General features: G+C 43.1%; 1 protein-coding gene across 1 annotated transcript in view; it reads right to left on the bottom strand.

The window, feature by feature from the left end:
• The window catches only part of LOC104490229 (formin-B-like), a 26,497-nt gene extending 25,051 nt beyond the window's left edge, over positions 1-1,446 (bottom strand). Inside the window, exon 1 of the mRNA XM_010132488.1 lies at positions 1,375-1,446. Coding sequence (XP_010130790.1) covers positions 1,375-1,446 — 72 coding nt within the window. The remainder of the gene's footprint in view (positions 1-1,374) is intronic.
• Positions 1,447-10,522: the final 9,076 nt, after the last annotated feature.

The raw sequence follows: 10,522 nt of genomic DNA, 5'->3' as shown, positions 1-10,522 counted from the left end.
AAAGGAAGGTCATGATCCAGCTAAATTAAATTTTATTTAGTTCTAATAATTAGCTATCACAAAAACCTTAACATGGCAGAAGTAGAAAGGAACCCTTTCTCCTCGTACTCTGAGAATATATTTCCATGTAGTCTTAGACTGCTGAGTTTAATATTTTTGTTGGCTGCAGCCCTTCTGCAGAACTTGTGCTGCTTTTTTATTAGTATTTATTTTTGCTTCTCCTTCTATTTCTTTCCAACCAAGAAGTCAATAGCAGTTCAGAAGGTTATTTTTAAGAGTTCTAGAAAGTACCAGATTTATCTCAAAATCACTATCAGCTCCTGAGCTGTAAAAACATTTCAGATTTGTCACTAGCACATGGTAAGATTTCTCTGTTTCCTAGAGATGCTCAGATAAAGAGGCTGGCTCAAAATTCCAGAGCAGAAGGGGAAAATATAAAAATTTCTCCAAAGAATTTTCTGCTGGCACTTCTGTGGTGATGACGGACAGAGATTGCAATTAGAGAGATACTGGACAGGGATTACTGAGAGGAGTACAAGGCTGATGTACTGATGTACACGATTAACGTACTCCTCATTCGCAAACCGTTTTCAATTGCCAGTTATCAGCTGCTGCTTTTCTCAAGAAAGAACTATGCTTTCTATAAAATGGAAAGATACGAATGATCCACTTCGGATTGTTAGTGAAAAGCAGGTTTCAATAGCAGAAAAATGAACTCTGTGGCTCAATCTGATCCTGAAGAAATCTCTAGTCTAGACCTCTTGGTCTCGTTGACATAGGCTCAGCAAGGCTATGTTGTTGCAGGACCCAAAACCAGTTTTAAGCCACCTTTACACTGATTCTGCTTTTGCCTGATGGAAGGTCGGGACCAACCACAGACAATGTTAGAACTGAAGTTACACTGGCCAAGGCTTTGTCCTTTGAGGCCAACCACTCTCGTGGCCACTCATAACATTGAGTTGTCAGATCCTCTTATGGTGACCAGTCACACTCCAAGGACAACCCAACACCAGAAGACTCCTCAGAGATTAGATCCATCATTTTCCTGAGGTGCTTCATGGTATCAACCCAAGGATTTTGCCCTACATTTATTGTTGCGGTGCTCGATGCTGCACGAGGAATAACAAAACTCGTATGGCTACATCTAGATTTGAACAACTTAATCCAGGTAATGACACCAGTGTAGCTGCAGCACCTACTTGGATATCCATCACACGGGATACAGGTAGTGCCAGGCATTAGTACCTGACATACTTGGTTATAAACTGGAGGGTATATTTGCGCAAGTTGAAAGCAGTACAGATATGCTCCTGATGCTCAGCCAGGCTCATACATCTGAACATCTTGCAAAACAGGTCAAAGGCGTGACCTTACCTTTTCAGCAGACACCTCTTTCTGTGCCAGATGCAAAGCTCCTTCGATGCTCACTTCTTTATTTTTCACCATGTTCATAATTTTGAGGATTTTTTCCTGGCTTAACTGGAAAAAAGTCAATCAAATGTTTTCAGAGACTGGTTTTTTTTCATCTGTCTATTGAGGATACAGAATGCTTGTGACAGTTACAGCTATGGTATCTGCCATAAAATTACAATTTCATTCATATTTTATGTTCTATCAATGACCTCCCCAGCAAATCTCCCTTTGAAACCTGGTGAGAGTCTACAAGATATCAAACATACAGGGGCTTTTACAATTTTAGAAGATAGGGTGGTAATATCTGGAGATTGAATTGCCAGGAGGAAATATTTTTCAGTTAGAAAATCTGGGCAGAAGTGAAAACATCAATTTTGCACCCCGTCCTGTGTCTTACCCTTAGTGTAAAGCACTGCATACAGACAACATGAAAGCAAAATCAGAACCATTCAAAATTGTCAGGGTGAAAGGAAGAAAAATTGATGTTGGTACCAGCAGGTGCAGCTGTCATGTGAACTTACCTAAACACATTAACTAACCAGCATTCAAATTCTCCTTTCTTTTACCAAAAAAAGGAGGATGTGATGACAATAAGCTTATACACAAATTTATGTCGCTTTTAAATGAACCAGGTGAGGATTGCAATGCCAAGCAGGAAGCAAGCAAAGGGAAAGGGGAAGCAGAATAACCAGGGCCCCAGAACTACAGTTGCTTACACTGTTGGTAAAGCTTTTTCACAGATTTTGTAGAAGGAATAAACAACCTCCCTCTGAGACAGACCAAAGAGTTCTCCTCTGTGATATCCATTCCCCAATAGCAGCAGAACTGCAAATTTGAAAGGAGTGTGTAGGTTTTACCACCAGAGCTCAGGAACCTGGGATTCTTTTTTTTTCATCCAGGAGCTTAGCTACAATATTCAATTAGCTAAATACATGATGTTTCCTACCTGCTGGAGAATGACTTCACCACCAGGAGGTAACTTACCACAGTAAAATCTGTATTTCAAATCATCCTTTTCAAACTCTTCCATGCGGACATCCACACGAAGAGTCCACCCCAGGAGCATTGCCCAGGCTGTGCGGGAGCAAGTGGATGGGGCAGGAGAGTGGTCCCAGGGAAGGGGACAGGGTCCTCCCCCGCCTCCCTATTGCTGAAGCTGCCAGGAGACTAACACATTCAGACCAAGGCAGCTCAAAGCATCTCAGCATTGCAAGGAAACCTGAATTTGGCTACCCCAAGGATGAGGCACCAAGACCTGGAGTGGTTTTTCCGGTTCCTGCCATTGGAAAAAGAGGGAGAAGAGCTAAAGGCAGGCATCCCTGGAGAGCTGGGTCTGTTGCCCAGGAGGACAAGAGTGGGTAGAAATCAGGACTCCTGAGAACCGCCAGTTTTGCTCCCTGAGACTCATGATTGCTACCCCCAGCACTGGCCATCGAGCTGCTCTCCAGGCCTCTGAGGCAGGCAGGCAGGCAGGGCAGGGCAGGGCAGGGCAGGGCAGGGCAGGCAGACGGGCTGCAGTGCAAGGAAACCTGAATTTGCCTACCCCAAGGATGAGGCACCAAGACCTGGAGTGGTTTTTCCGGTTCCTGCCATTGGAAAAAGAGGGAGAAGAGCTAAAGGCAGGCATCCCTGGAGAGCTGGGTCTGTTGCCCAGGAGGACAAGAGTGGGTAGAAATCAGGACTCCTGAGAACCGCCAGTTTTGCTCCCTGAGACTCATGATTGCTACCCCCAGCACTGGCCATCGAGCTGCTCTCCAGGCCTCTGAGGCAGGCGAGGCAGGCAGGGCAGGGCAGGGCAGGGCAGGCAGACGGGCTGCAGCTCTTTTGGCACCCCCAGCACCTTCCTGTCCTAACCAGCCGCTTGCTTTACCTATGCCTACAGCTCTCCACAGATACAGCAGCTTCTCTACTAAAAGCCCCAGCAATGCAGCCTTGCAGCGGAACAAGGTCGTCCCCACCCATCCAAGCATCACGGCCACCTGGTACAAGTCTGACGGGCAGCGTAAAAATAACCAGTCACACCACAGAGGTCAGGAACCAGCACGCCCACAGGTTCTCTCTTTTTCTGAGCCACTCTGCACCCAACACACTTTAGCTTACCAAATTTCTAACATCCCAATCCATTTCTGATCAACAGATCTGTGTTTTAGAGCCTACAAATAAAACTGGGAATAAAAGAAGAAATATTTTGTTTTTAAAGCCTTGGAATTTTCAATGCTAATATAAAGGTAACTTATGGCATAGCTCCCAGCTGCAAACAGTAATGTGAAGAGTGAGGAAAGATTGAAAGCACTCTGATAATTCATTCACGCTTGCCGAGGCACAGAAGGTTCCGACAATGGCCTCCACATTCCGCATTTGAATTTTAAATGGCCATATATTTGCACCACACATACACTGTGTACGGTCAGATCTTAACAAGGTAATTCCCCACTGAACAGGCTCTGTGTAAGCAAACAAGAATATGGATATATTTGAATTGAAAAAAATAGCTTCCTTAAGGCTAAGCTCTGCCAGCTTTAAAATGCAAGATCCTATTTATACAGGATAGCAATTCTTGATAGGAAGTTAGACAGTATTTTTGCAACTGTTAGCCCTTGTACGGCGAAGGGTTCAAAGATTTTGCAGCAGAATGACAATGATGACATAAAGATACCGTCATAGCCTTATGTCAAAGGCACCGTCTGAATAACATAAACAAGGCAAGTATTTATTTCCTTCGCCTCAGTACACAAGCAATTCCATGAACGAGCTCAGTTCTCGCTTGAATCTCGTGGTGGTGTCCAGCTACACAACGCGTCGTGCACAGCTGCAGGAAAGCTTCCTAAGAGTGGCCAAGAAAACAGTCTCAGCTTGAAAAATATGAGGCTTTGAACTTTTTTTTTTTCTGGATATAAGTGATTGGGGTCACCATCCCTTTCCTCATGCAAGCAGGATCCATAGTGCAGTGCCCCAGGCATTTTAAGGTCTTTCTGGGCAATTTTTCTATCTGGCCACATCTCTACCAAAACAAAGACATTTTCCTGCAATTCACTGTGTTTCTGTTTTGCATGGCTGAAAATTTTACAAAGTTTTTTGTTGGTTGGTTGGTTTCTTTACTTTTCACAAAACAAATTGCAGAAGGGAATGCATTTTTGGCTCTGCGGATTATTCAACTCTTCACTCCGCTTACCTTCTCCAAAGTCTCCGTTAGACCAGAGTGAAATTCTGCCCAAGACATGAAAACAACAGGGAACATCTCTTAATTTGCTTAATAATGTGTGAAGAAATATGTTTGCCAAAAGAGAAGCAAATCGTTTTGTACATGGCAAGTTCACAAAGGGCAGTGAGCAAGTTCGACTACCGGCAGTGAGTGCATTCCCCAGAGAGCACGCAGAAGACGGGGCTGGTACAGGCTATTTTTAAACAGCACCCTGTTGTTTTAACGTCTCTGTTAACTCTCTTTCTCTCTGCACATCTGTAAGCAGGAGAGAAACATTTCAAAAGACAAGAAAGGCAAAAAAGGCACTTCTCAGCTTATGAGAACTGTCAAAATTATTTGTCAGAGGTCCGTCTGGCTTGCTCAGGTTTTTGACAGCCTCACGTTAGCCTGGTATTTTTACTTGCAAACAAGACTTGAGTAACAGATCCTGACCTTTATCGTTCTGTATCTGTGGGGCTTTTCTCTCAGCATGTCACAATTTTTGTAATGCTCGTTCTTGTGTTTGTTTTGGTTATATTTTTGTCTTAAAAAGAAACAATTTTTTGTCATATTATCCACCAAAATGCCACTAAGTCAGATCGTGTTATATTGCCTAATAGAATGTGACTGGTGCGACCAAATAGAATGTTTTTATACAAGGTTGGATGACAAAATGACAAAACATAGAAAAAATGTAAACGCTTCTATTGTAAGGCATGCACATTAAGGAAATGCATGAGATAGTGCTAATTTACCTGCCAGGTTAAGGAAGCTTGTTTAGTACAGATTAACTTTTATCACCCACCCAAAATTCAGTATAGCCATGTAAGTGATCTGAAAGAAAAATCAACACTTCACAATGGAAGGAAGAGCAGGGCCCCAGGCACTCGTGCACATCCATTACTCTGCAGGATGACGCTTTTATATTTTTGGCCTAGAAATGGTGTAAAATGTGTTTAGTGGCAAGATATAACTGGCTTATTCTTGGGCAGCTGCCAACACAGGACTCTACACGGCCGCTTCCAGGGCTTCCTGACATGCACCATTTTCCTAGCACAGTCTACAGCAAACCTATCAGGTAGAAGGTTTTGCATGTAGTCCCTGCGCTGTAGAAATGTTGTGCTAATGACTCCTTAAAGGTGCCAAGACCTTCTGAGCATCAGCCAAGCAAGAGGGGTTAAAGCCACATCATCCAAGTCATTTACAGTTGATTGAACAAAGCAGGGGGAGGCATGCAGAACACGGGTGACCGTTCAAAGATAAGACAGGCCAGCACTTTCCTGTGTCTCTTCTTTCTGACTCTCATTCTCTAACACACCCTGGTTCCTGCTCCCCAATTGACCACAGGATTGCTGTGATTCCTAGGCAGTCAATGAAGACACCTGGGCTTCTCTGGGCAGCAACTGACCACCTGTAAGACCTGTCTCATTATCTGACAACTCTTCCTCTCCGTTACCTACAGAGAAATTTGAGCTGCGTGGCTTTTGTTCAGCTTATTCTTATTCTGTGGACGATCTTACCTGAATCATAATAATGTGACATCAATCTAATGCAAAAACCTCCTGGAATGTACACTCCTGGAAACGTAGAGCAAGAAATCTGGCTGTCAGTCAGCTATACATACGATCTCAATTATTACAAAAGGCTGTCACAATTCAGTGAGACATTATTTCGGGCTGACTTAGATGAAGATCATAGCTAATATGCACCAAGCTGTATCATTTCCTGTGACAACAAAACCAAGTCATGCAGAAATCCTGCTCCCCACACAAACGAGGTCTGGTCAAGCTTTTCACTGTTAAGCATTCCTTACATTTGTCCTCATTAAACATTAACAATGTTTAACATTCTCATCTGCTTTCTGCAAGGAGTAAGAGACAAACTGGCTCCTGGGTGCTGCAGGACCCAGAAGGGAAGGCTGGACCAAGAGTGCTTTTTCCTCACCATCTGCACTCCACAGTAGCATCTCCCCTTCAGCACTTCTGGGCATAAATCAGACTGAATGCTAGTGTTGTCCACACAAAAAGAAATATGGTGTTTTAACATACATGCCTGACATTTTTTATAGCATAGAATCATGGAATGCTTTGGGATAGAAGGGACCTTCAAAGCTCATCCAGTTCAACCCCATTGCAATGAGCAGGGACATCTTCAACTAGAGCAGGTTGCCCAGAGCAAGGCAGGTTCAACCTGACCTGGAATGTTTCCAGGGACGGGGCATCTACCACTTCTCTGGAAAACCGGTGCCAGTGTTCCACCACCCACATTGTTCCTCTCAACATCACGCTGACCTGCACTCTGCCTGCGTGCTGACCATCTCATTTAAGGAATTTTAAAGACAGTGAACACAATCTGGGCTGCCTTAAAAGTTCTAGTCTGGTGTTATCAACTTTCATCTCTTAATGTATTCACTTTTACCAGGTTTGAACTTGGCCCAAAGTGAACTGAGGGCTCCCGTGTATTTACAGAGGGGGTGGCTGTCTTCTGTGATTGGGGCATCTGAAAAGCCTTCACTTGTAATTTACATTAAATATCAATACAGATGACTGATGTGATATTTTTATGTGGCAATACCATCTTTTGTAACCAGTCATAGAGGTAGACTAATACTATTTGTCAAACAGAGCTGCTATTCATCAGATAAATTATCCATCTGTAATAGTGTTTTGCATTATTTGTTCAGATGTATATCTGGCTGAATAATATCTGCCACCTTTTATTCAAAGCAGAAGATATTCATCAAACAGGAGCTTGATTTCCTGGAAAACACTGGAAATTCTGCCACTTTCAGTAGGAGCTCAGGGAGCCCAAAGATATTTTATTATAATTTATTTTTTTATTGGTATAAAGGTATATAGTCATTAAGCATAACAACAAAAAATCTCAAAGAGCTAGTCTCAAATATTTAAGGAACTTAAAACAAAAGCTCGTGCCTAGTGACACGTACAAGGTACAACACAAACCAGTCTACCTGCTTCCAGTTTTGAAAAACATCGCCATACTGAGGAATCCCAGCCTGAACATGTCTTAAAGTTCCCTCTGAAAAACTGACGCTTTACAGGTCTTACATGAAGCAAATACTTTAGAATTACCCTTGATCACCACTTAACAGACCAGCACAGACCCTCCTGCTCTAACAGCACTTGGAACTTGTCAGGAAACGACAAGTAATTACCGGAGTTTCATGGTGAAAACTCAGAGGATAAATTGAACAGTGCTGCACAGGAGACGGACTTCATTTTGTACTACTCAGTGTTTCCGTTAATGATCTGGTGATGGACTAGAGATTTTGTTTATTAAATTTGCAAGCTTTGACAAGAAGGTGAAAAGAACTGCAAGCAGCTTGGCAAGGGGGATTCGAATTCAGAACAAGCTCGATAAATGAGAGAAGCAATAATACACAATTCAACAAGTGGGGAAAAAAAGTCTTGAAAAAGTTCCGCAGGAATTACCTGCTTAACAAGGACTGGCTGAGGAACACATTTTCTTCGGAAAAAGACCCAGAAGTTAGAGCAGCTTATAAACTGACACAAGTTAACGACGTCACGCTGTTGCAATAAAAGCGAATATCCCACTGGGGGGTTATAGACAGCAGCACAGCCTGCCGAACACAAGCAGCCTTCCCAGTACACAGCGCTGATAAAGCTTCTGCGGGAATAGCGTAAAGTATTCCATGTCTCCAGAAACAAGTTGGACATGTTGGAGGAGCCCAGATCAGGGCAATGAGAATAATGAGAGCTTTGTTAAAACACAAGTGACAAGGAAAGAGAGGCAAGGCCGGGATTTCACAGCCTGGAGAAGGCTGGGGGAGTCACAGTCTTCAGGCACACAAACAGCTGCTGCCAAAAGGAAAGGAGCAGGCTGCTCCCTGTGCAGTAGGATAAGAAGAAATACGATTTAAATTACAACAAAAGAGCTTCAGCTTAGATGTTTGGAAAACAGCAAGGACGACACTAACCACTGAGCTGTCTGGGGAAATTTATGGAATTTCCCATTACTGAGCATCTTCAAGAAGAATTAAACAAAAAGCTTTATGAACACTGTGGGATGCAAAAGCCTTGGATGGTGCTTGATAGATGCCTTTCTAGATTTGTGCCATACCTAACCTCCTTCTTATTTAGCCCGTATTTTGCACGTTTGTTTTGCATTTTAATTAAGTCCAAGCCAGAGTGCAAAGAACAGATGGTTTCACTGCTTTTCCAAGTATCACTTTCAGGGAAAGCAGCAGCCAGAGAATTAAAAGATTTTAGAAAGCTTCATCTAGCCAATGAGAGTTTATTTCCAATGCAGAGATGCTCCCTGCAACCCCCTCCCTTCGAGAGACCATGTGCTACTTTATCACAACTCCAGTGCTTGGCTGGGTGTTGTGCAGCCTCAGCATCACCGTTGTGATGAAGTACCGAAGAGCAAAACCTTCGGCAGCAAGCCTCACCTCATAAGAACTACAATTAGCTTTTCCAAATCCTAAGTCTCCCGTCCCGGGTCCTGTTTCAGCCAGGCTTGTACCAAGGGCCTGGGCAGTCCAAGGCAGGAAAGCAGATGCCCTCAGCTGTGCAAAGCCAAGCGTACGGTGCTTCAGTTCTCCAGTACTGATGGACATCAGGTATGATCCACACATTAACGGTCATTCTGATTTCCACCCCACACCCATCTGGTGCCACTTGTCTGTTAAGTTCATTTAGTGCTGACAACTAAAGCTAGGGTGGATGTTTCCAAGGGGTGATCTTGGAATATAAAGACGCAATTGTACTCTTCTACATCTTCAAATAAAAAAGAACACAGCAGCCTTCAAATGGTACTTTTATGAGTTTTCCACTTAGACTTCCTTTATATCTCAGTTCTGTTGCTTACAAATGTGAGAACTTTGGCTATCTGAAAGCATGATATATTGCTAAAAATTCATGGATTCTGCAATTGTGCTGCTTCACTTCAGGCTAAGCAGGTGCCGTATTAAATTAAGCAATCTTGAAGTGGTGCTTTAATTTAATCTGCTAGTGATTTTCTTCAAATACCTACCAAAATATCTCTGCAGGTAGCACTCAAAAGAGAAATTAAAGATTGCAGAATTTTTAGGTGTAATAATAAGTCCTCCATGCCTGAAAAGTGCACAGCTGAAGTGGTGATGTGGCGACAAGTCATACTCTGATGCACCATCAGATACCGTGTGAATGCAAGTATGCACAGAAAGAGGCCTCATCGTCTCGTGCAGTACATACGTACACCGGTCAATGAAGAGTGAGACCTTTCCATTTCTCCTAAAGATTGCAATAGTTAAAATGTCAACTGCCCGACTCTTGCTAGCAGTCCACTGGATCAGAACGCTAAGTGAGTGGGCAGGGAACACCGGTATGGGAAGCTTTACGGTACAACTGGCACTGCAAAGGCTGGAGGCAGGCACCTTGATAAAAAGTGCAGGAGTTCCGTGTGCACTTGTTCCCAGCTTGCGTCAAAAATGACCAGCATGTTCAGTTTTCTTTGGTTTATTTTTTTTATGTGTTTCATGCTTAAGTCGTTAATAAATCAGGTTTATACTCTCTCCCACCATCACTGTTTTCCTCCAAACATTGGCCTCCACAAAGACAAAATGCAATATAAAATGTAAATAAAGTGAACCCTTCCTTTTAAATAAAAATGAGATTTTTATGTGAGAAGAGACTGACTTTTTGAACATTGCTGTCAGTTCCGATCGAGTGGGTGCAACGTGCATTTCCTAATAGAGGCAGTTTTCCTTCGAAGCAGCTACAATGGGGATAGTAGCATTCGGGGTTAGTTTTACACTAAGCACATTCAGTACAAGAGTGAAACTCCCCTGGATTTCAGTGCCCTGCCACCACAGAAACATGCAGCCTATGTCCTGAATGTATTAAATGATACTTGATTTCAAAACAATATTGGAATGCGAACTTACCCGGTGATTTCTTGGAGTTT

Source organism: Buceros rhinoceros, unplaced genomic scaffold, assembly GCF_000710305.1.
Source record: "Buceros rhinoceros silvestris isolate BGI_N320 unplaced genomic scaffold, ASM71030v1 scaffold16773, whole genome shotgun sequence".
In the NCBI taxonomy this organism is placed as follows: Eukaryota; Metazoa; Chordata; class Aves; order Bucerotiformes; family Bucerotidae; genus Buceros; species Buceros rhinoceros.
The sequence above is the reverse complement of the archived record's forward strand: the minus strand, read 5'-3'. Positions and strand labels throughout refer to the sequence as shown.